Genomic DNA, 26,891 nt, shown 5'->3' with positions numbered 1-26,891 from the left:
GAGGTTTCCCACTGCTCGGAGATCTCCCGCCCCTTTGCTGCCAGTCTTGAACCTTCCCCCTCCCTTAAAACAAAATAAAAAAAGACCTGATTCTTCCTCATTGACGAGTGGGTGAAGATCACGTTATGATCTGAAATGTTCTTGAAGAGGCATTGTACCGGTTTGGGAAATCTAATTTTTTCCCGAGAAGATCACGTTGATGTTCTCGTGCAACCTTTTTTTTTTTGCAGATGGAAGTGAATTGCTTAACACTAAAAGACTTGATTAGTCCAATGCACACGAAGATGAATTTTACAGATGAAGATGGGGAAAATGCTCAAAAGGTAAATAAATAGAATCGATTGTCCAGTTTATGAACAGTTGTTTGGCATATAAATAGTTGAATGTGTATTTCCAGATGTTTGGGGATAGTTTGGCTTTGTTTTAAATTTTGTGTTGCCATTTTTTAAAGTCTGAAGACATTTTAAAGTTTTGTTAAATGTGTTTTTAATTAAGATTACTGTTACATTGTATTATTGTGGCTCATTCAAAAAAAATCCAAAGTGTAAGAAAGAAAATAGTAATTCTGCATTTTTTTTTTAAAAAAATGATGTTTTTCAGTTTAACATTACCCTTCCAATTTGTTAAAGATTTAGTTTGGAGAGAAAAACTTACTTTTGGCTCTAATTTCAGAAAAAAGTCAATTTCCCTCTTACCCTTTTAAGGAAGTAGCGAATCACTTAGACTAGGGAAATGGATGAAAGTTTTGCAAGGCGTGTGCCATATGGGGCTGGGATTATAAACCAACGTCTTATAAACTATGCTGGTTTCTGTATAGTATTATGTCACTGAATAGGTGTCATACTGACTGTGGACAAAAGTGGCCGCATGAAAATTAAATGTTGTTTAATTGCTCCCATCCTAATCTGGTTTACCAGCATCCTACTTGTGTCTAATCAATGGGGTTTCTTCCCAAGGAAGTTTTAGGATTGCACTGTAAATAGCACACCATTGAAAATAATACAGCATCTTTCTTTACTTAGAATAAATTTCTGAACGATCAGTAGCTTCAGATGCTGGAATGTCATTTTTATCTCTCTATGACCGTAATAAAGTTTTTTTCTCTATCAACTGCAGAGAACTGAAGGTTTGCACAGGTTGGTGCAAGCTTCTTTAAACTTGCATGTTAGTTCATTTCTTAATTTAGTGTATATATTTCCAAACATATATGAGCTTTTTCACATCCTGTAGAAGATGGAGTAATTTGAAGTAGAGAAGAGGATCTGAGAATTGTATATGTCTGGAATTATATGAGAACTGTAATCACTTAGCATGCTAGATTGTCTTACATAGTTATTAGAAAACATTTTAAGGGAGAGAAAGGTGGGAAAGGTATTTTTAAATTGTTGGCTTAAAAGCATTTTAGTCATTATTTCTAAAGATAGCTTATTTTACAAGATAGAAATTGCAGGTAGCCACGCTGGTTTGAAAAGCCAAACACAAAGCCGTGTAAATAACATTTATTAAGCCCAACCAAAATAACACAAGACCATGGAAGCTTTTGAGTTATGCCAGAACTCCTCTTCAAGCTGAATGTTAAAACACAAAGGGTGGAGGGGAGATGGGCCTCCTGTCTGCATCCTGTGCCGGGCATATTTAACAAATTTAATGATCCTGGGTTTTCATGTTTTCAATGGGATGCTGCCTTTTTTCCTTCTTCTCAGAAAGCTAACGGTACCATTTGGTATCTGTTCCACCCAATCTATTCAAGACTGGCATTCTACACAAGATGCTAACAAGAGACCTCTGACATCAGGATCTGGAGTATCTTTTTGTTTTTCTCCCCCTCTCATTTTTAACATTAATCTTTCTAAAACTTTCTTGCAGGACTTCAAAGCTTGCATACTGTTTTGTGTTATTTTGGCTGGGTGTAATAAAAGGTATTATATGGCTTTTGTTTTGGGGGTTTTCCATTGGAAACAGTGGGGGGAACCCCTTATTATTTATTTATACCTATATTTATAGCACGCCCTCCCCCTGCATAGCAGGGCTCAGGGCAGGTAACAACTAAATAAATACATATCAGGAGCCCTGTGGCGCAGAGTGGTAAGCTGCAGTACTGCAGTCCAAATCTCTGCTCATGACCTGAGTTCAATCCTGACGGAAGTCAGTTTCAGGTAGCTGGCCCAAGGTTGACTCAGCCTTCCATCCTTCTGAGGTCGGTAAAATGAGTACCCTCAGCTTGCTGGAGGTAAAGGGAAGACGACTGGGAAGGCAATGGCAAACCACCCCATAAACATAGTCTGCCTAGTAAACATCGTGATGTGATGTCACCCATGGGTCAGTAATGACCCGGTGCTTACATGGGGGACTACTTTTACCTCTAAATAAATAAATTAAATTAAATCAATACAATAGATGGTGCTAAAAAAGCAACAATGCATAATGTGGGAGGGGGCCCCCACAAGGTCTAAGCCGGCTGAAAGATTTGCTGTATACCGTCACTGCCCGCAACTATATGCTGGGGGTGGAGGGAAGCATGTTTTTTATCCCAGTTTTTCTCCAAAGTCCATCTCTTAGTTCAGTCTGTGACACAGTCCTTCTTTAGAAGACAAAGCAGCATAAAACGTATTTCACTTTGGTTGGAGGGATAACCTGTACCCTTTGATTTGCACTTATTAATTTGGAGAGTTTCTAGCCATTGTTCCAAATCTGATATATGTCCCCAAGTGAAGAATAAAAAGACTGCAGGTGTCACTCTAGTCAGATTAAACAGTTACATTTGGCCCACTTGTCACCATTTATTATCTTAAGCGGGTCTCAGACTAGCCAGCTAACTCCCTTCACTGAAACTAAAGAGTTGTCCTAGTGAAATTAATGTGTTAAGCTTCTAGCCCAGCAGAATTTTTCCACTCTGAGCAATATTTCAGGATTTAAATAAGAAGCATTTCACTGATACAGAATTTGTGTTGCCATTGACCATGTCAGCAACAGCCACCACTGTTCTGCTGAAAGATGTGGTTTCTTTGGGGTGCACAAGATAAGGTGGAACACAAACAGATGTGACTGACTGGAGATGAGCAGGGTGGAGGACCGCTCAAAAGGATTCTGCAAAAACCCTTTTGACCTTCACCAAAGAATGGCCCTTGTTGAGTTCTAGCGATGAAGCAAATGATCTACAATCTGGGACACAGTTGATAAGATTCTATGTCTCAACTGAATATGCAAAAGTCTAGATTAATAAGTCTGTTAAATCACAGTTAAATGAATTTAATAACTGGCTGAATAATACATGAGTCAGTGTGATCTATCATACAAAGCAGGAATGAACCAAATGTTCTGCACTGAGAATTACATCAGATTTTTGCCATTACCTGTCCATGCATACATCAGCCACTCTGACTGGTAGAAATGTCTTTTAAACAAAAGTTGCAAGGTAAAAATGTCAGCTTTTCTGAAGAATTATGGAGTATCCAGTTATAACTGATAAGTTATAAAAACCATTCTGCTTCTGACTGGTTACTTTCTCCAATGTACTTTTACAGTTCTGAACTAGAAAAAAAGTTCTTATTTTGAGAATGTCAGCAACTTATTTCAATATAGCTAATGAAGATTTTGATTATTGTCGACATCATTGTGGTATTTCTTCCAGGAAGAGTCAAAAACTGGTTTTGCCAGGTTTCTCAGTCATCAACACCCTAGGCCACACATCAATATATATAAAAGAGTCAGTTCCTAGATTCTGTCAGTGTCAGCTGCGACTTGATGGCCCTTTACACACATGTGCACACATAGAATGATTAAAAAGAATAGTTCCCAAAGAAGGGATGGGCAAAAGGGTGGGATTGTGCAGATGAACAGCTTCCATGACATTCCTCAGAGTAAACAGAGTTCAATCTAGTATGTAACTGAGTAGTAATCCTCCCACATATTGTGTTATCACTGTCTGGAACTGGGTTATTAGTTTTGTCCTACTCAGTTATGTCTTCAGTTATATCATATTATCTGTTTTCTCCCATAGAAATGGGGTGCTATTAATGTTGTAGGACAATAATTAACCTACTGCCCTAAGGGACACATTTTCAATGAGAATTACTACCTGACTATAATACTGGATAGTCTGGCTTCCGCTATGCTACTCAATGTGTCTCTGTATAAAGAACAAATTGCCTGTCATTCTGGGTGGAGGTTATGAGAGAACTCTATATCCCTGAGAGTGCTCACTGTTTCTCCACATGCTCTGCACACAGCAGATTATCACATCCCCTCTGGGCAGGGCCCGTGGCAGAAGGCAGCAGACAAGATTTGCCATAAACACAGCATTTATTTCCCCATGCACCCCATATACGCTAATAACATCTATACATTTGTATAGAAGAAAGTAATGGGCCGTACAGGGGAACTCCAGGTGGGTCCAAGATAGGTGATTAAAACTCTTTTTTACCCCCCCCCCCAGTGGCTCAAGCTCTAAGCTGAAGGCTTTAGCGTCTTCTCAGCTGTGTCCCAAACTAACCCAGTTATTTTGTCCTGTAGATCTCAGTCGGTAGCCAGTATTTGCATAGTTTAAACTCCTCATCTGCATGTCCCCAGCCTACATTTTTTTGATGTGCTGGAATGTGATAGGATCCTGCCAACCATTTAGTCCTTTCACAAGTGTCAAGAAACTGGTCCCTTTTAGCAGTCTCTTGTCAATTCAAACAATGGTTCAGGCTGAGGCCTAAAAAACTGTGGAAGCTGCTCTCTCTAAGAACTAAGGTCAAGCTGCTTGCAGTTTCAAAGAGTGGGATAAGGGAGATGGGAGGCAACAGAGATGCTTAGCAGGTTCAAGGTCAAAGAATTTGAGAGGAAGTTTGGCTGTGCAGTCCATAGTGCATGGACTCATGGGTGGGAGAAGGTTATTGCTTGATTAGGCCCTATGCAGCTGTATATGGTCTCATTAAGGCAACTCACCTAACAGGTTGAGTCACCTGGTTGGCAACATACCTGACCGGTCAAGTTACATCATTGGGCATACACTTGATTGGGTAATTAGAATCATGCCAACGGCAGGTCGTTGGGCATAAAGGTTCTTCAGTTTGGTTTCTGTTCTTTATTTGTATTACATCTAACTTTGGGACGCTTCTTGATTCTGGGTGGGCTATTCTGGCCAGAACCTTTATCTTGGACTTTGAAGCCCTGTTGGACTCAGTCTTGCCAGGTAACATCTGGATCTTGAGCCAATGTTTGTAAATGTGCTTAGCTTAGATATTTAGATTCACTATTTTATCCTCTCTGTTTACTGTTCTTTTATTGTATATTCCTGCACAATCTTTTATTAAATTACTGTAATTATATGTTGTGGTGGTTTTGGGGCTTCAATATGAATCCAGTACTTTAGCCTGTATTGGCTACAGCTATCAGAAAATTGTTTTCTGGAATGTACCTTTTAGTGGCCTACTTTGCAGAGTTGACTTCTTGACGTTAGACCCAGGAAGACTAGAAGCTCAGTCCCTTGGTCTCTGGGTGACAGGATAGTCAAGGGGACTGGTGGTAGCATACCCTGGGGTACAAGGATTCACACTCCAGTCTTTTGTGGGTTTTTTTTTCCCAACCTGTCCCCCTTAAGGAAGACTTTGGCTCTAAAGTCTTTTGACATGAAGTAATGATAAATACGGTTGCATTGATTGGTGGCCTCTGTACCTTCTGGCTGTCTTCTCTCTTTTACAGGAAAACATATTTGATCTCCCTAGAATGACTCCAAAGACTCCCATGAAAAATGAACCCATTGATTTGTCAAAGCAAAAAAGCTGTACCCCAGAGAGAAATCCAATTACACCTGTTAAGCTGAGTGATAGGCCCCTGACAGATCCATGGACGCCCACAGCTAACCTGAAGATGCTTATTAGTGCTGCCAGCCCTGACATGCGGGATAGGGAAAAGAAAAAAGAGCTTTTTAGACCTATTGAGAACAGTGAATTTGGTGACGCTTTTCCTGATTCCTCACAGGTAAGAGACTTGCCATATAAAGTTTGTTGAGAGTGAATGGTAGTTTAATGTCTTCTTCCGTTAAACTACATTCAAACTGTTTCATGTGAAATAACTGTGACCCTATCGTCTTTGGGCTATGTGCTGATTGGGAACCCATCCGTTGCCTCCTTCCAGATGCGCTTCCTCTGCCTCTGTTAGATGAAAAGGTTGTGCTTTTGAGCTGAGGCCTCAGTAAAGGTTCTGGTCCTTTCTGATTTAAACAGTAACAGTCAGTGGAAGATGCATCACACTTCAGACTCCGCAGTGCAAGAGAGGGTTCTCTTGCTCCCAGCAAGACCCTTCATATAGAACATTTGGAAGAATTGCCTGATATGGTGTGGATGCTGTTTACCTGCAGGTGCTTTGAGGAGTTCCTGCTCGCAGTGCCTTGTACAACACTGCCAGCTCACCTGAAAAAAAGACAAGACCAGTCTTGACATCAAGGTCCTACAGGATACCTAGTCTTTGCTTTGCATTTTCTTCATTTCTTTAATTACTTGCAGTTTTATTCTGGTTTAACACTTGTCTTTATTCCATCTCTGGAGACTAAAAGCATAGGTCCTCATATCGCCTGAGTAGACAAACACTGAACTAGTTAGGAAAGTACAGACTATAATTCTAACTGAAACAAATTAAATGGTTTTTGAAAGAAAAGACTGCATGGAAGCATTGGAATAATTTAGCAAAGGAATAAAAGTACACAGTTACATGGAAGTACAGTTAAATTCAATGTACACATCTGGTTTTGCAACACTAAACCCCCTCTTTCCCATACTAATTTAAAGCCAACAGGGCAACCCAGCACCTTCTTAGCCCACTGACGTCAGTGTATTTAGAAGGCTGAAACACTTCCTCCAGCCTTCAAGCTTCCACCAAAGCCCATCACTTTCGTGTGACAAGAAACATTCTGGCTAGTCACTTCCATATACATCTCAGTCCAAATATCTTCTTAATTTCAAATGAGTTTGGTTGTAATTCAGAATACACTGTAAAATCCAATAATTTATATTCTTTAATTCAGATCAGTCATAGTTCTTCATTTCATAATTACATTCAGCGAAACTGGACACTCAGAATCTGATAGAAGGCACTGTTGGTTTATCAAAGTAAGCCTACTTATAGGGGTCCTGCACTCAGCCACCTTCCCAACAGTTGGCTCAGTCCTCCCGTGGCCTCCAACAGGGTAAGGGAAGGGGGGTAAGTCACCCCTGTCCTCCTCCTTCCCCCAGGCTGTCTCTACGGTACACTCTCTCGGCTCCCATTCTGAGCCCAGACTTTGTATCCTCCTCAGCCACACATCTCTGTGTTTCCAAATCTTATGCACAATACATTTTACAGCTTCTTAGAGAGTGTTTTTCTACCAAGGAATCAAATATTCCCTCATAAATATGTGAGACTGTAAATTGCCTGTCAGTTGTATGGCAGCCACCATATTAATGAAATATAAATTATGCAATTACTTGTGATCAGAATAAGTAAATTATGTGCACTTCTCCCTCTTTTCATAGTTTTCTGATTGAAAGGGTCAGCCCATCCCTTATTTACAGCATAATTTAGTCCAACTGCTGTAATATCCTTATGATGGATTACTCTACCTACTTCAAATGATCTCAGTTCAAAGGACAGGTGTGTTCATGGGCTTGCTTTTGACTTATTAGGTATATTAAGTACTGTTTAGAAATACTTTCTAAAAACTTATATGAACATTGGCACTTCTACACCCTCAACATCAATTTTAAACCACCCCTGCATAATGGTGCAGAAGGTAGATACTATAAGCTGTAAAATTAAATGTTACTAGGAATTGTCACTCCCAGCTCCTCTTCATGTCAGAATTGAATAAGTTATTGCTTAAAAGAAACTTGACATTTTTCAAAAGATGAAAGCTGTAGTCTCTTTCATTTTTTGCTCTGATGTAACAAATGTCCTTTTAAGAACCTTTCAGTTGCATTTAAGAACACTGCTTTCTGGACTATTAAGTTAGAGCCATACCAACTTCTCCGTAAGATTTCCTAGCTGAAAAAACGCACCTGAGTGAATGGACTTTGAAAGTGGCCTTTTACGGTGTAGCACTTGGTCTTTGTAGAACTGATAGACTGCTCTCTTTAGCAATGATAATTTCACGAAGCCCTACTCCTTTAGAGACAAGCAGAGAAGCTCCTCATCAATTCACTTCATTTTTGTGTCCTGAAGAACGAGTATTGTTGGGAACTATTTTACAGATCGAAGTATGTCCACTTTTTTTGGGAGGAATGGAATTAATGTTTTTGTTTTCCCCTTAATTACTTTAGCCAGTGTCAGGTTTGGGGTTAAATTTTGTTTTTGTATTGTGATACTGTTTCTCGGGTTGAAATATTGTTTTCTTTATAATGTAGGTTGCCACCTTAACAATGCCATCCTAAGCAGAGTTGTACCCTTCTAATCCCATTGACTTCAGTGGACTTTGAAGGGTGTAATTCTGCTGATGGTGCGTGGCGTAGTGGTTAAGAGTGGTGGTTTGGAACTGGGGACTCTGATCTGGAGAACCGGGTTTGATTCCCCGCTCCTACACATGAGCGGTGGAGGCTAATCTGGTGAACTGGATTTGTTTTCCCACTGCTACTCATGAAGACAGCTGGGTGACCTTTGGCTAGTCACACTCTCTCAGCCTTGCCTACCTCACAGGGTGTCTGTTGTGATGAGGGGAAGGGAAGGCGACTGTAAGCCGGTTTGAGTCTCCCTTAAGTGGTAAAGAAAGTCAGCGTATAAAAACCAACTTTTCTTCTTCTTAAGGTGGCAGAAAAGCATTTAAATAAGCACTGTTTCTTTATTACTGATTTTCCACGGTGCACCTCAGAGGACATAACCTATTCTGTGCATCAGCCTGCTGTTCATGGTTGCTTCTGGTGCCCAAGTCTGGCCATTATCCACTGTGAGAAGCAGAGACAGCCATCAGTCAGAAGGGATGAAGAAAGGTCAGATTCAGCAGACCTGTTGTGGTTTATGGAACAGTGCCCTAGACATGCAGAGGACATTTTCTTGATTGCTAGTATACATTGGGAGTGGCAGATAGGGTTAGATCCAGCCAGCTTTTATGCTCACTCCTTATTATAGCCCCCATCTTATGTTGCTTTTTGTCCATGCGGTTCCCATGATCACAAACATAGTATTTTTTGACAGCCAAAGGGGATCCCTTTTTCCCTTTTTCAGAAGTAAAAAAACTGGTTTCATCCGACCCAGAATCACTTGCTGTTTTGCATTAACTAGATGTTCAGTTCTGATCTCTATTTTCTAAACTTTACATTCATTTTTCAGTTTGAAGTCTACATGTGACATATTTGGAATACTATAGGTTCTGTCAGTATCCAGGCCAATAGCAGAGTGCCATTGAAAGCCTTTGTATCTGTTTCTTTAATAGAGTGATGCAGTAGACGAAGGAACAGCAGATGACTATGAAAAGCAGAGGCCCAGCAGAAAGCAGAAAAGCTTAGGACTGTTGTGCCAAAAGTTTTTAGCTCGTTACCCCAGTTACCCTCTATCAGCAGAAAAAACAACAATTTCTTTGGATGAAGTAGCTTCTAGTCTCGGTATGTATGAAGCAAAACAACACTGACTGCAAGAATGGATGTTCCTAATGAACTATGTAAATGAGTTAGGCTGTTGTACAATCTCTGTCCTTCTCAGTGGGCTTGCTTTGGTACAACCGTAAAGTACTTCTGTAGAGGAAAATGTTGTTTAAAGAGGCATGGATATAATTCTTAAATAATCAGCCGCAAGCCTATATATTTGTAAATAAAATACATAGAATGCATTCAGACAATATTAAAAAATGTCATAATGGGAATTTGTATTGGAAGGCTTCAGGTCCACAGTTGTCCCCTTTCCTCCTCCCCGTCCTCCTCTTTTTTTTGGGGGGGGGGATTGGACAAATTGACAGACTATTGTTTTTTCTCTTCTGTTCAAAACTAAAATTAAAAAGTATAGCTTTTCATTATGTTCAAATGCAGCCTTGGAGACTTTAGAGAAAATATGTCTGAGACTGGTTTCTGTGCCTTATATGAAATGGCATGTGAATACATATAAAACTGAAAACATTCCCCACTGATAATAATTCTAGGTGTTGATGATGTGAGCAAAGACAGTATTTTGTACATACATTGTACTGTTCGTTAGCTGAAAGTTAATTTTATGTATTCGCTTTTTTATCATGGTGGCTTCCTTATAATCTGCTAGTGATATTCTTTCACACAGATAACAGCTGAGTTCACCACTTCGCTCAACTGAAATAGCTGAATTTAGGTCGATACAGTTTATTTGTTTTCTTTAACACTATATCAGAGGAATCCCAAATAAATTTTGTTTAACTGGATTGTTAATTGGGTTGTGACTGAATATAAATACAGTACATTTCATTATAATCCATAGCTTTTCTTCTAAACACATTGGTTCAGGACTGAGGTATAAAATTAGTATTAATTTTTGTGTTCACATAGGATATTTTCTTAAAATAGATTTTTGTCATAGTATTGTCAGGGTAGAATTGTTTAGCCTTTCACTGTATGAAGTTTAATGAAAAATGTAATGAAAAGTGACAGCGTTAAGAAATGAGAACAGAGCAGTAAGTCGTTTCCACTATAGGCTCACAACTCCACATTTGTTACTAGGGCAAGATACCCTACAAATCTTAATACAACAGCATCGTTTTTATGGTTCCCTAAATTCAAATTTAATACTGCCATCTCTAGCTGGGTCCATGGGTGGGGGTTCAGGAACAGTGCCTTCTCATAGGTGTAGATGTTCATATGAAATACATATTATACGTGGGTGAATCTGTACCACACGCTTGAGGTAACGCATCTCCATATCAGTTTCTGACCTTATGGAAACTGCTGGATCATGACCTGGCCAGGGTGCCTAATTTCAGAAGGATGGAGCCATGGCAACAGCTTCACTGGGCACTAGGGTTGCCAAGCCTGCCACTAAGGTGGGAGACCTGCTGGCTATCTCTCTTCCTGTTTAGACTGGCAGCTGGAGAAAAATAAAGAAGAAAATTGCCAACCAGTAATTCCCTTCTTTGGCCAGCAGTTGCATAGACAGCCAATGCATGGACAAAGGCTCCCAGTTTAATGGTTTCTAATTTGGAGTCTAATGGTTTCTGATGTAAGAGCATCTCTTAAAATATAGGGATAATGGTCACAAGGAAACCTTTTTAAATTAATTACATATAATTACATTTTTCCATTTAAAGAACATCCACTACAGTGAAGTCAAAAATTTGTAGCACTTCAACACTTGTGTGGATGGTACACAGAGGAAACTGGGAACACTGACTATGAGTCTGTTCATTTTTTGGTAGTAGAACATCCATGTGTTGTTTTCTGTGACCAAGAAAGGGAGATTTTAGTGTCAAGTAGTAAATGGTTTTGGAAGATAGAGGGAATACGTAGTCTTGAAACATTACAATTAGCCACTCTTTTTACCCTTTGTTCTGCTTCTGTCCCTATATCCAGGAGTTGAACGCAGGCGAATTTATGACATAGTGAACGTCCTGGAGTCCCTTCATCTTGTTAGCCGAGTGGCTAAGAACCAGTACTGTTGGCACGGGCAGCACAGCCTGCGTCAAACTCTGAAAAACCTCCAAGAAATCGGAGAGCTGCAAAAATATGAAGAGCTGATGGCTTATTTCCAGCATAAAGAAGGAGACCTTGAGTGTAGATTTGGAGAACACAAACGAGAGACCTTTATAGATTTCCAAGACAGACAGTTGCTTGACTTCTCAGAGACAGATTGTCCGTCTGGTAAGTTAACTATGGATACTGGCGAAGCAGGCTTGATATTCTTGCCATCTTCGGTACAAAAGTCTGTGCAGTGCTACTCTATTTTTAATTCGAAAAATAAACAACTGCAAAGAAAAGGAAGCTACTTCCTGAAGACTGATCTCCTTTTTCTCCAAGTGGTGGGACTACATAATAGCTTGCGGCTCTGTCCCCACCCCCATATGGTCCTAATCCTTCTTTGCTTGGCAACCCTCATTTTTATCTTTCTGGAACACAAGTCAAATAGCCTTATCTCACTCTCCATTATATTGAACACAGGTAGCAGCCGAAACTGTAGAATGAGGTTAAAACCCTGTTCATTGTCTCACTTCCCACTGCAGTGCTTCAGTATATCATTTTACTGGGGGGGGGGGGTTCTTGAAGAGAGAGTTAAAAGTGTGCCTGCCCATTTGGTTACGTGCAATTATTTTCTGCTTTTACCAGAATTTTTTTTTAAAAAACCCTCTGCAACAAGGAATTTTTTTTTTTCTGAATGAGAAACCTTCATAAATGTTTTCTTGGCTGTAATAGATGTGACATGCTGAGACTTGGGTTGTGTTTGTAATACAGCATCTGCAAGCAGCAGAAAGGACAAGTCGCTGAGGATTATGAGCAAAAAATTTGTCATGCTGTTCCTTGTCTCCAAGACCAAGATAGTCACTCTTGACATAGCAGCAAAAATATTGATAGAAGAAAGTCAGGACACTGCAGATCACAGCAAGTTTAAAAGTAAGGCTTATTTCCAAATGGTAAGTTATTATCCAGCCAGTGAAGAGAAGTGGGTATGGTCATACTGACAGAACTAGAGAGCATCCCAAAACAGAGTTGCACCCTTATAAACCAGTTGAATTCAATGGCTGCATAAGGCTGTAGCGTCTACTTCGGATTGCACTGTGTGCTTGGTTTTTCAGCCTTCTAGGAAGCATTCCCAATGGAAGCTAAGAATAATGTAAGAGAGGTGATTCAAGGATCTATTTCATGATTATTTGGCATTGCGTGATTGCTTACTGCAATGAAAATGTCACACACCAACTTCAACAATGTAATTTAATCTACCTGTACAGATGTGGTTGTATTTCCAACAGGTGTGTGTGTGTGTGTTAAGTGCCATCAAGTCGCTTCCGACTCATGGCGACCCTATCAATGAAAGTCCTCCAAAATGTCCTATCTTTGACAGTCTTGCTCAGATCTTGCAAATTGAAGGCTGTGGCTTCCTTTATTGAGTCAACAGCCAACAGATAGTTCTGCTTATTTAATTAAAATCAATACATTGGTTTACATAGGACACAAGAGTGGACTGGAGGATTACAACAAATGATTAGTGCTATGTTTTTCTTCAGACAGACATGTACACCCAAATTATAAACCACATTTTGTTTCTCCACCTGATCCCTGTGGGTAACTGTTACCAGAAAACTCAGCTTACTTTATCCAGGTCAACTACATTTATATTTACTGCATTCATTCATTTTGATTTAAACTGCCTTTTCTTCATTAGCAAAGGTACGAAGACTGTATGATATTGCCAATGTCCTGACAAGCCTGGGGCTCATAAAGAAAGTTCATGTAACAGAAGAAAGAGGTCGTAAGCCAGCCTTCAAATGGATTGGGCCTGTGGAATTCAGTGGTGATTGTGGTAAATTTCTTTACATTATAACATTTATATTAGGTCATTTCTCTCATTGTGAATTTCCAGCTGCTTTAACAGCCTCTGTAGGTATCTTTGTACATGCATAAATAATGCTGGGTATCATCTGAATGCATATAAACAAAACCAAATGTTCTGTTAAGCTGAATCCTATGAATCCATTCTATTCTTTGTTCGATGAAGAAAAACGTTTTCCACTAAAGAAAGACTTTGGCAGGAGAGACTTGCAGGATCTGATTTAGCAACAGGGAGTCATCGGATTCAACCCCAGTGATTTTCAGTGAGCATCTTTATAGCAATAACTTTTTCTGCTTCTTTCGCTTAAAAAAAAAAGAGCAGCACTGTATTAAATTTTCAAGCAGTGAGTGAACTGCTGGAACTAAGTTAAGGTAAGGGTACTGTAAGAATGGGGTATAGATTGAGTTCAGAATGCAGCCTATCAAGCATGTAACTTCTGGACATAAAATACTGGAGGGCTAAGCTTTGTGCTTCTGTGTCAGGTCTGGAACATGGCAGTGGGGGTCACCCCTTGGCTATTTTAGTAATAAGAATGTATCTGTTTAGGTGATGTAAAGGTGGACAATTCAACCTGTGCCTCTTTGAAAGAAGCGAACGGGGGGATCCGTGTTCCACACCAAGCTTGTGTTAATGGGAAGGAGCGTCTCTCACGGCATGCTTCTTTTAACAACGCTCAGCCTTCCAAAGTGGTCAAGAGGAAGGTCAGCTCTGAACCCAGCAGTCCGCACAGAGGGAAGCAAGGTAAGGGCTGGAGGGACTTGCTGCCTGCCAACCCCCCAGCTCCGCTGACAGCAGCCAGTTAACAGTCATCAGCTGTGCATTTCTTTTCAGGCAAATGAGCTTAAGCTACTGTGCTGTTTCTTGTGCTGGAATTTGGCACTGGCAGATTAAGGCTCTTTTAAGTGGAAGAGAACAGAGCATTTTGTGGTTGCTGGTACGACGGAACTGACTGGAACAATCCTTTTAAAATACTTTCACACTTCAGTGCTGTAAAGTTATAAAGTGATTTGAAGGTCTTACTAGAATCTCTGACAATGGGCCTATGCCGCCAGCGCAGTGCGCAATGTGTAGCTTAGAGCCGCATTTATATCTTACATGCTTTGGGCTGAAAAGTCTTTGTACTATTAGATGTTCGTTGGGAACATCGCCAACTTAACTAGGGAATGGGGAGAGTTCATTTTGAAGCTCAGGCTGCCATTTTCACACAAACTTGAAAATACTGGCCCTTTGGTAAACATGACAAATGCCTGTTCTCATCCTGATTTTGGAATTTGAGTGCAGCATAACTGTGGGGTGATCCTCATCTCCATACCAATGTCATGCTCTGGCCCAAGTACATGGAGGCACAGCATAATTAAGGCGATGTTCATCCACCCACTTCTTGGATGCAGAAGGAGGCTAAGGTCCATCCATTTGATTCTGTGCTTTGGAAAGCAACAGGGCGAGTTCCATCCCTGAGCTTGTGGGAGAAGGGAGGTGATGGTCCCCTGCAGTCACAGTGTACTTCTGAAGCGCTTGGGAGTTCCTCAGGAGCTCCTCATAACATCAGAAACGACTCCCTACCTCTGCATTGTCTTTTAGGCTGTTCCGTATGCCTGGGTGAGATACCCAATCCCTTTCTGCTCAGGGGACTTGGGAAATATAAAGTGGCAGGAAGAGATAAGCTGGAGAATGGTACACCCAGTGGGTTCTGGCTGGAATGCCAATGCCAGCTACTTCACCTGATTCAGGGATGGGGGGCAGGAGAGGCTGTTGTGACGGAGGTCCCGAGCTACATAGAGCTGGAGATGAGAGTGCTGCCTAACAGGACAACGGGGGAAAATGGGAAAGAGTTCGGAATAGTAATGATTTAATCCCTTGAAAAACTGGCTGTCAAGAGGATGTTGAGGTGCTGTTGGCCGGTGGTGCCTGAGTTTTCTGATGTCTCTCTCAAACCCTCTGGGAGGGCGTGTGGATGTCTGGGCTTCACACAGTTCAAAGATAATCTCAACCTGCTGCTAATTAATTTAACTGTTTGCTTTCTCCCTCATTCTTCAGAAAATTGCTGCTCCAAAATGATAAATCTGGCATCTGTTTGCTGCCAGAGGATGGAAGGTGATATAAGGTATGCAGCACATTAAAGCTGGTATGCTACAGAAACAACGCACTGTGTCTTAAAATCGGACTCAGTCTACAAAACATGGCTGTTTCCCAGCCTCTGAAGGGCTCATAGTTCACTGCTTAGTATGCATCTGTATACATCTCAGTAAGAATTTCCATGGTATGCAGCAGCCAAGCTTGGCAGATGTGATTAAATTCAACTATATTGCGACTTTCCTGTGCAAATATCCAAGTTGCAGCACCATCCACAAAGAACAGAATGTTTCCCGAGGAATAGTGTCAATATGCAGAATGGTGTCTCATTTTATATGTTAAAGGTAAAAAAAAGGTAAAGGTCCCCTGTGCAAGCACCGAGTCATTCCTGACCCATGGGGTGACGTCACATCCCGACGTTTCCTAGGCAGACTTTGTTTATGGGGTGGTTTGCCAGTGCCTTCCCCAGTCATCTTCCCTTTACCCCCAGCAAGCTGGGTACTCATTTTACCAACCTCGGAAGGATGGAAGACTGAGTCAACCTTGAGCCGGCTACCTGAAACAGATTTCCATTGGGATCGAACTCGGTGTGAGCAGAGCTTTGTCTGCAGTACTGCAGCTTAACACTCTGTGCCACGGGGCTCACTAAATGTTAAAGGTGTAGAATATTACTAAAGGCGTTTGAGTATACACGTTTCAATAAATGCAATGAACAGTATTTCCAAAAACTGCATGTTCCACTCTGGAAATAGTGAATAGCTATCCTAAAGGAAGCTGAATATCAAGGAGACCGAATCACTTGTCTTGTTCCATTGCTTACATTTTCTTGGTCGTTCAGTTGCCCACACACTGGCTTACTGCCAGGAAATGAGTAGGAGGAGCTTATTTGAGTTGAAGACTGGATAAAACATGGTTAAAACTCAGCAGAGATATATCACACCCTCAAACAGATGACCAACACAGCATGTTTGCTGGTCATCTGCTACAGACTCTTACGTTTCCATTAGATAATTGAGATTTTTGAAATCTCCAGTGAATATTGTTACCATTGTTATTTGTTGTTACAAGGACACTGAATCTTTTTTTTTTACATCTGCATTTAGCACCTCGAAAACATTTGCTCACTCAGTAAGCCAAGTACCCTTTTGACACTTCTTTTTCCCCTTTACATGGCGAAAGTTACTCATGTGCTTTTATGGTGCCTTATCACTTTTGCCAGAATATGCTAGTTTGAGGTTGTGTGCTGAAGACAGGTCCAGTCAACAGAAAATCTTCTTGTGATATTAAGAGTTAATGAATGTTTCTGCTGCAACAGTCATTTCTTTTCTTAGCTGGAATGAGAGGGTTTTTAATTAACATGGCCTAAGATACTACAACTGTTGTGCAAAAGAGCTGAAATACAGCATAGAAAAAATACCAATAATGAGTCAGCTAATATTGCACATTGGTTCCCTACACACATATGTTCGCAGAGTATCTGAAAGTTACAACATAATTATTATCTCCTAATTATTTCAGTTCACTTTCTCATCAGTTAATTTTATAAACTAGAATAAATAGTCACTAAAACTTTTATCTGGATGTTTTTAATGATCTTTAAACTGATGGTATCAATTAGCTTACATTAGTAAGATAAGAACTGATTCGTATGTGAGTTTGCTCTGGACTGACTCCCCCCCCCTTCTTTCCTACAGTAAAGCTATTGCCACTGAAAGAACAAAAAACCTAGGCATAATTTCTCCCTTCCCAGTTCTTCCTGTTCCTGGAGACTCTGACTATTGCCTTAAAGCCTTCCCTCACCTGTCAACAAGTGCCTGCTCAGATACTCCACACCTCTCTCTACCAAATGGAATGAAAGATCACGTTCCACCATTGTCTGCTCTGTCAGCTTCCAGAACTGAGACTGGGAAATCCGCTGTGCTCTCCAATCAATCTCTTGTTTACTTACCGTCTCCATCTCTCTATATGCTGTGTGGAAGTCTTCATGAAAGTCTTTCATCTATGGAGGACAAGGGAATTATAGGCTTCCAAGGACAGACTTCACCCCACCCACCAGAAACTGCTGAATGTCCACTTGACTATCGTAAGCGGAGTTCCCGAAACTGTGCTTCCCCCGCTTCAGCTGAAGAGGAACCTACTGCCAAAAGGCAAAGCATGGAGCAAAATGACAGCCCCATATCACTGGTGCTATCTAAGGTAAAGGAAAATACAGTTGACTAATATCCACATTTTTTGCTTGAGGTCACAGGAAGGGACCGTTATGTCACCACTCCCTTAGTGACAATGATGTCACCCACATAAAGTATGCTGTCCTGAATTGTACATACAGCAGCAGCAGCATACACACACATTTGCAGACTGTCCGGCAACTCCCCTCCCCTCACCAGCACTCACTGCAGTGAGGGGCCTTCTCCGAACCTCTCAGACTTGGTCAGTGGCGGCAGGCAACAGCAGCAGGGCCAGGAGCTGGAGGATGAGCGGCAGGGGCTCAAAGCCAGCTGCCCAGCACACCGAAGCTGTCTGTGAGTCCAGATGGGCTCGTGATGGTCAGCTGTGAGGAGGAACCGTAGGAGCTGGCTTGAAGGCCGGTGTGTCCCACTGAGGACATACTGGGGGAGGGGAAACGGAAGGTAGGGCAAGGCTTCCTCAGGCCAGGCTAGAGCCGCCAGCCTTTGAAAGTTCAGGGTTGGGGGGTTAGTAGGAAAGGGCCAGGCAGGCACCGCATTGGCACTAAGCCCTGCTAGCGAGGAAGACCCAGGCCTCAATGACAAAGGGTTGGAAGAGCAGAGAGAGGCTCCTCTTCCAGGGAAGCCTTTTAAGGGAGGATTGGGGGAGGGCCAGGGAGGAAGAGCAAGGTTCATCCTGAGCTCTTGTGTGGGAAGGTGCTGGTGGTGATAGGGGAGAGGGAACTGGGTGATTGTGAACCCCTCCCCCCTTTTTTCCAACTTTCTGTAAGGTCCATGCTGGGAAGAAGGTATCCCTGGAGGGCACCACTACCCTAGACTCTGCCACAGAGTTCCTGAAGCCTGACACAAACACACACAGGCCCATCCTGAGTACTGCTTCACACCATACACTGGGGTCCTCAACCTTTTTGAGCCTGAAGGGACCTTTAAAATTCTTACAGAGGGTGGTTACCACAGGAGGTGGAGCAAACCCCCAAATATTGGACTGAGGTCATGCATAACTCTAATACAAACTCTTCAACATTTCAGTCAAAATATTTTCCTGCATACACACAGCTTCAGTCACACAGTGAAGATCCTTGTGCTATGGTGGCAGCTGCTGTCAAAGCAACTTTTTAAAAAATCTGTACAGCCAATCAGAAGATCTGTTGGGTTAGGACCCCACTTGCCCACTTTCTAAAATCACTTGGTGGGTGCCAGGAAAGGAGTCAGTGTGCACCATGAGCACTGTATTGGGGAACCTGTCATACACCAAAACAGTGTCTATTATTCTTTGCATGTCTCTTCTAGAGATGCTGTTGGTGATAATAATTACCTGGTTATGTACACCAGTTCACCTGATCAGAATACTTTACTGTATTATACTTCATACTCATTTTCATGAGTTCTTCTGAATCTTGAAATATAAAGCAAGATTGTTATACATATGAAGCAGCATTCGTCAGTTGTGAACTGTGAGAAAGAAAAAATGTAAGCCCCCCCCCCCCCGGAATTAAGAACATGAGAAAAGCCCTGCTGGATCAGACCAAGGCCCATCAAGGCCAGCAGTCTGTTCACACAGTGGCCAACCAGGTGCCTCTAGGAAGCCCCCAAACAAGACAGCTGCAATTTCACAATTTAATTATATGACAAAACTTGTAAATACCAAGCTCATTCCACGTCAAACTGAGGGGAATTGTGCATTCAGTCTCCACTGTAATGACTGGGACTGAAAGTATGTGTAGATTCATGCCTAGAAGCTGAGAAGTGGAGAGGGGCTGTGGCTCAGTGGTGGAGAGGGGCTGTGGCTCATTTGCTTGTAATGCAGACAGTCCCAGGTTCAATCTCTTGGACCTTCAGCTGAAAGGATCAGGAAGTGGGGGATGTGGAAGACCTTAGCCTAAGACCCTGGCGAGCTGCTGGAAGTCTGAGTAGGCAATATCGGCTTTGACAAACCAATGGTCCAATTCAGTGGTAGGCAGCTTCCTGTGTGTGCAGTCAATCCGATGTGGAGTTCATACAGTGTACGCCCATTGATTGCATTGAGCTTAGACTGGAATATAACTCTGTACTTGTCAGACATGGTCTGAGAAAGGAATATTGTGGTTTCTCCAGGTGCTGGCCTTGGCCAGCTCTGTGTCCGGTAAACAGTGTGTTTAGACTGCTCTCTGTGGGAAGTCTCCCAGCACCCTGACAGCTCTTGGGAGGGGGGTTGCCATGGTATCCAGATCTACCCCGATTTGCCCTTTGCTCTTCCATATATGCCCTGAACTGATCCCATAGTTCACTTGTGTCCATTTGATTTTTGGCTTCTGTTAACTTGTGGATTTTCCAATAAATCAACTCTTTTTAGACTGCCTGTCTGCTGATGTCTGTTTATGGGATTATCACGGGACTAGAGTTTACAGTACTGTTAGAAAACCACAGTTCTTCTTGGACAGGTTTCTACTGAATATTTCAGATATATCTCCCACATACAAACGCCAGTGTGGCATAGTGGTTAAGAGCGGCAGACTCTAGTCTGGAGAACTGGGTTTGATTCCCCACTCCTCCCCATGAAGCCTGCTGGGTGACCTTGGGCTAGTCACAGTTCCCTCTGAACTCTCACAGCCTCACCTACCTCACAAGCGGTCTGTTGTGGAGACGGGAAGGGAAGGTGATTGTAAGCTACTTTGACTCAAAGGTAGAGAAAAAGCAGGGTATAAAAACCAACTCTTCTTAATGTGTGCAGTGATCCCTGGCTTGTAAAGGAAAAGGGGAAAGTTAAAAAAAAATCCTATGCTTAAGCTGAGAGCAGTTAAAGAGCCATTTAGCCATCTTGCTGAAAGGCAAGATCATCCATCAACCCCCTCCACAAATTAGCCTCCACAATATGCCAAGGGCAGAGACTAGATACATCCTTCCAGAAGGATGACCTTAAATAGCTCAAGCTAAGTCATTTTGATGAGTCCTGTGCTTCAGGAGAAACATTGCTAGCCAATCTTTTCTGGGTGAAAATCCTTGAGTGTGGCATGTAATTGGATGTACCTTCAAACTACTCAGGTTCCTGTCTCTGAATGTGGCAGCTTCTTATTTCAAAGCAGCATGCTGGGGCTTGTTCCTGTGTTACCTTCTGTGCTCTTCAGTCTAGTGTTGGAAAACCATTTCTTTGAGCCCGTTTGCATTTTTAAAAGACTCTTGATAGGAAAGCTACTTCATTAAAAATGTTTATCCCATTTCTAAACTCTAGTTTTAAGTTTTTCAGTACAAGAAATAAGTTGTGCAAGGGGTCTCACGAATAAATCTTATAATTAGGAAAGATATCTCTAATCATTTCTGCTTTTCTTTTTCTGTTTTTGTTAGAAGACTACTAAGCCAATGGATCCAGAGGTTTCCCCAGATCATAACTGCAATTCCATCGACCAATTAAGAGCTTTCCGGGTTGAATCAGGGATTCCTGTCATTGTGGAAGCTTCCATAAAGGAGACAGCAAAACTCTTAGAAACTCAAGAAAAGCCATATAGGAGTAAAGTTCTGAAAGAAAACATGAATGAAAATGAACAGGTATCTCAAGAAAATGGCAAACAGTCCTTCTTACCACAGTATCTTTATGTACAGCCTACATCAGGTAAGGCCTACTCTAATCAGAATATATTTTCAATATCCCTGTAGAAAGGCCATGAATTTCAAAAAAGTTATTTCAATAAATGCCTTCAGTTTTTGGAAGAACTGTGGTGTTCTAGAATCCTCCCTTGTGTTTTCTCTGTTCAAGTGTCTTTCTCTCAAAAGTAGATTTAGTTCCCTGTATGCAAGATTTTGAGGAGCTGAGGAGAAATTACACTTACTGAAACCAGCTTATTCAGATGTGATATTGCTGTATGATTTCCAGGACAAAAAGCTGAGTTTATTGTGGCCTGAAGTTGTATAGAGAGCCGGCATGGTGTGGTGATTAAGAGTGGTGGTTTGGAGCAGTAGACTTTAATCTGGAGAACAGGGTTTGATTCCCCACTCCTCCACATGAGCAGTGGTTACTGGGTTGGTTTCCCCACTCCTCCACATGAAGCCACCTGGGTGACCTTGTGCTAGTCACAGCTCTTTTAAACTCTCTCAGCCCCACCTACCTCACAGGGTGTCTGTTGTAGGGAGGGGAAGGGAAGGTGATTCTAAGCTGGTTTGATTCTTCCTTAAGTGGTAGAGAAAGTCGGCATATAAAAACCAACTCTTCTCCTTATTCTCCTTCTTCTTCGCCACCAAGCAGGCAGACAAGGTGGTATGAACCAAAATATGGGTTATATTGGTTAGTTCAGCAAATTATTTATTTATTTATTTATAGCCCGGCCGCAGCAGGCTCAGGGTGGGTAACATCATACAAGATACGATAATATAATCAGCAAAAAAATTAGCCAAAAAATCTAAATTTTAAACAATAAAATCCCGAATTTAAAACTTAAAACTACAAAAATACAGATAGCACCTAAACACTGCTCATGTTGCCAAATATATGCAGGAGGTTACCACTCAGTTGATACTAATAGTATACCGGGAGGATAGGAAGGCCAGCAGATGATGATATTCACGGCTGTCCTCAACCATAGGCCTGGCAGAATAGCTCTGTCTTGCAGGCCCTGCTGAACTCTTTAAGGTCCCGTAGGGCCCTGATGTCACCAGACTGAGCATTCCACCAGGCCGAAAAGGCCCTGGCTCTTGTCAAGGACAGCAGCACACTCTTAGGGCCAGGGACCACCAGTAAATTGTTGTCAGATGTGTGTGTGTGTGTGTGTAAAGTGCCATCAAGTCACAGCCGACTTATGGCGACCCCTTTTGGGGTTTTCATGGCAAGAGACTAACAGAGGTAGTTTGCCAGTGCCTTCCTCTGCACAGCAACCCTGGTATTCCTTGGTGGTCTCCCATCCAAATACTAACCAGGGCTGACCCTGCTTAGCTACTGAGATCTGACGAGATCAGGCTAGCCTGGGCCATCCAGGTCAGGGCAGATGAGCGTAACGAAATTAGGTTAAGTTTATTTATTGTGATTTTTTTCTGCAGTTGGCAAAATTTTCTTTTGTGCAGATCTATTTTACAGAATATTACTGAATTGGTATTTAAGGCAAAATGTCTGATTATCAGTTCATAAAGGCACAGAGGCTGAGATGGGACAATGGGTGGTAATCACAGTCCCTGTTCAATGGGGAAACTGACCAATATTTTCATACTTTTTGGGCAACAATAAACACTTAAAACCTGCTTTCTTTTTTAAACAGTTAGCAGATTCAGCAGTCAAATCCAATCTATAGTATAATTGCAGCCATGCAAATCTTTAGCCCCCACCCCACCAGTCATCTGCAACAGCACAGAAAAAAATACAAAGGCCAGAAAGCACCCAACTTTCATTTAATGAGAGCTTCTTTTGAGTAATGACAAATAATCTTGAGCTACTCTGCTCCACCCCCCATATGTTACTAATTTTTGTTCTGTCCTAGAAACAGATCATGGACTAGGAAGAACATCAGAAATGCAGCTATTAGCCATGCAGCACAAAGTAAAATTCTGTGACATGAAAGCATAAAAAATAACAGCCTAGAGCAGATCTTTTTGTGATCTTTCTTGCGTCTTGTACGGGATCCTCAAGCTGCTCTGCAGCAGCTAACAAGCTTCTGGTAGCTCATGATCAGTCTGTTGTTAGAGACCTCTAACATATTAGAGCCACAGACTAATTGAATGGACCTCCCTGGTATTTGGGTTATTAATCAATAATTCTTATTGTCTTCTTGTTCCTCCACCCTCTGTCTTGAGAGAAGGAGCCCTCTTCTTTTTAAATTTTTATTAAATTACAAAACTTACAAGGACCTATAAACATTTATACCATGCCTTGTATTCAATGAGAGCCAGCGTGGTGTAGTGGTTAAGAGTGGTGGTTTGGAGTGGTGGACTCTGATCTGGAGAACTAGGTTTGATTCCCTGATCTTCCACATGAGCGGCGGAGGCTAATTGGTGAACTGGATTTGTTTCCCCACTCCTACCCACGAAGCCAGCTGGGTGACCTTAGGCTAGTCACAGCTCTTAGAGTTCTCTCAGCCTTGCCTGCCTCACAGGGTGTCTGTTGTGGGGAGGGGAAGGGAAGGTGATTGTAAGCCGGTTTGAGTCTCCCTTAAGTGGTAGAGAAATTTGGCATATAAAAACCAACTCTTCTTCAATGATGCTGGAAAGTGCCATCAAGTCACAGCCGACTTGTGGCGACCTCGTAGGTTTTTCAAGGCAAAAGATGTCCAGAGGTGGTTTGCCAATAGCCTACCTCTGTGTACCAGCCCTGGACTTCCTTGGCTATCTCCCACCCAAGTACTAACCAGGGCTGACCCTGCTTAGCAGACAGGATTTGACAAGCCTGGGCCATCGAGGTCAGGGCATAGTCAATAGATTACATTAATATAAATTATGTGAGCCACTTTGGGTCCCTATTGGGAAGAAAGGCAGGGTATTTATGAAGTAAATGAATATAAAAGCTAATAAATGATCATATCAAAATCATAATAATATTAAACATGTACTTCCTGAGGGTCTAATTGCAGTCTCTGCCTCTGTTCTTCTGTCTTTTGTTTAGGATTGAACAATTTTAATTTCCTGTTTCCTGCCAACCCGCCTTGTGATTCGGTCAGCCTCCACTCGAGCCGTTTGCCTTCGATTGGCGTTCCCTGCGTGGTGGTCCCGTCTCCTGCACTGGCGTCTTTCCCTCTTATCTGTTCTCCAGCGGTCACAAACCAGCTTTCTTCTGCTCCTGCTGGCTCTTTCTCCAATGTCTCCTGTATGAATTTCAGCATGCCTGGCCTGACTTCTGCGGCCCCTGTGTTCATTGGGACCCCCGCAGTTATTACTCCAAACTCATCACAGCTCTCGACCCTGGACCCACACCAGCAGATTCATTCAGCTGCACGCCTGGGCTCTGTGCTAGGATCCGCTTGCGGCTCTGTTAAAGTAGACTCGTCAGCTTGCATGGGCCACCCGCTTACCCTTCTCAAATTGCAGCAGGTAAGGATGGAAAAGATTAATGGAAAGCATAAACACCCGGAATGTAAAACTCAGGTGGAATGCCTATAAACTGCCAAATGTTCTTTTATTTCCAAGGTTCTGCTGCCTTTTTTTAAGGGGGGTGGGGACAGCTAAAAATGATTAATACCACTGTTAAATATTTATTTTGTTTTGTAAACAAGGAACCTTTTTTATAATCCAATTTATAATTCCTTGTAAATAGTATTCCAGCATTATTTATGTTTTATCCCGACTGAAGTCATTCATCACTGTCCAAAACTCCACATGTTACAGTGCATACATGGAGCTTCTGCCCTCACAGAGTTTCATATTCACTTCAGTGCAACAGGCAGCTCTCAGCATCCAGCCCCTTCCATGCACAACGCTATCTTTCTATTGAAGTGAAAGGGAATCCCTTGTAAGATTCTTATCCCTCATAAACACTCATGGATTTATAGTGACGGTGTGAATGAATGTAAGTCTATGGAACAAGACATGTGCTTAAAGCATTTCTTTCCAAATGAAAATGACCATCCATCCATGTGTTTTGGGATGTCAGAAATATACAACATGTTTGGATAATTAGGCATATAGATAAGCTTGAGTGCAACTAGTAAAGGTTATGTGGATGTTGCTCTGGGTGTGTGTTAAGTGCTGTCAAGTTGCTTCCGACTCATGGCGACCCTATGAATCAATGTCCTCCAAAATGTCCTATCTTTAACAGCCTTGCTCAGGTCTTGCAAACTGAGCGCTGTGGCTTCCTTTCTCTTGTTGGGTCTTCTCCTGCTGCCTTCAGCTTTTCCTACCATGATTGTCTTTTCCAGTGTCTCTTGTCTTCTCATGTTGCTACATTTATGAAAATAGACATTGAACTGTTCTAATGCTAGACCTAGCAAACTCAAATGGGTTGAAGGTCAACCAGTGCACCTAACCGATGTTCTCATGTTTATCACACAGAGACCACCAAAATCATTGGCTTTGTTGCAAAAGCTAGCAGAAATAGAACTAGAAATATCCACTACCATCAAGCCCTTGATTTGACATCTTTCTTATATCTTGCCTTTCAAAACGTTTGCAGCAATTCCATCCTAACCCACAATTTTCCCATGTCAGAACCTCCCAGCTTCTTTCTACATAAGTTACCCTTTCTACCATCCTCTAAAGTCATCTCATCAGTCTTAACAGCTGCCCTCTCCTCAGTAAATAACCTTGTTATCCAAATCTCCTTTTTCTACTAACCAAAGGCCACCACCACCCATTCCATATCATTTCTCCTTGGCTGCAAATGAGGACAATTAAAAATTCCATTTCCTTGACTTGTCTTCTTTATTATTCCCCAGTCAGTGATAGGCACTGTTGTTGCCAACCATCTTGATATGTGGGTTGCCATGCAGAGATCAGCCTGTGCATAGCTGGATCAGGCCTCTGGCGTGAAGTTCTAATTCTACCATGGGGGGTTACCGCACTTTGTATTCTCAGCAATGTATTAAGAGTTTGAAAATGTTATAAAAAACATTGCTTTAAAAGGGTTTTTGGATACCACGGCTTATAAATGGTTGGAAGACGTCTTCACAGCTAAAGGGCCAAACAAAGTGCGAACAGTATTTTTTATAACGTTTTCAAACTCTTAATACATGGGTGGAAATACATAGAAAGTGCGAACAGTATTTTTTATAACATTTTCAAACTCTTAATATATCGCTGGGAATACAAGTGGGGTAACCCCCACAGTCAGGTTTTCCATTCTGTTCTACAAAAATTGCTCAAAATTTGAGTGGTTTGGCTAGGGGAAGAATAGGGTTTGAGAATAAACTACTGCTGAACTGCTTTGTCTTCTTCTTACAAACAGCCTTCTTCAGCCCCCCTGACTCCTAAGAGCATTCGTCCTGTACACCAAGAAACATTTTTCAAGACCCCTGGCAGCCTTGAAGATCCTGTCGCATGGCGAAAAAATGAAGGCAATCAGAGCAGAACTGCCAGTTCTGTTCAAAGAAGGCTAGAAATCTCCAGCAGCAGCTCTGGCTAATCCAGCTCATTGCAAGAGGTGTGGGCAGCTTAGAATATAGCCTCATATGCTACAGACATAGTTATTACATTAACATGTGTGTGTGGGGGGATACATAAAGCTGTCATTCCCCCAGAACAATTGCCCACTATGCATTCACACACAGTTTTGTTAACTTTCTCCCTTATGAATTACTCCGA

The 26,891-nt window shown here is 41.9% G+C and overlaps 1 protein-coding gene across 1 annotated transcript; it reads left to right on the top strand.

Annotated features, from left to right (window-relative positions):
- Positions 1-230: 230 nt before the first annotated feature.
- Positions 231-26,768, top strand: E2F7 (E2F transcription factor 7). Its single transcript, XM_056847134.1, has 12 exons — positions 231-323; positions 5,686-5,964; positions 9,383-9,551; positions 11,475-11,762; positions 12,351-12,509; positions 13,279-13,416; positions 13,993-14,187; positions 15,484-15,550; positions 17,214-17,715; positions 21,027-21,291; positions 24,262-24,686; positions 26,536-26,768. Exons 1-12 carry the CDS (start codon positions 231-233, stop codon positions 26,710-26,712), a joined length of 2,757 nt encoding a protein of 918 aa, XP_056703112.1. The 3' UTR covers positions 26,713-26,768.
- Positions 26,769-26,891: the final 123 nt, after the last annotated feature.

This window comes from Euleptes europaea, chromosome 3 (assembly GCF_029931775.1).
Source record: "Euleptes europaea isolate rEulEur1 chromosome 3, rEulEur1.hap1, whole genome shotgun sequence".
In the NCBI taxonomy this organism is placed as follows: domain Eukaryota; kingdom Metazoa; phylum Chordata; class Lepidosauria; order Squamata; family Sphaerodactylidae; genus Euleptes; species Euleptes europaea.
This window is presented reverse-complemented; position numbering and strand designations above follow the sequence as displayed.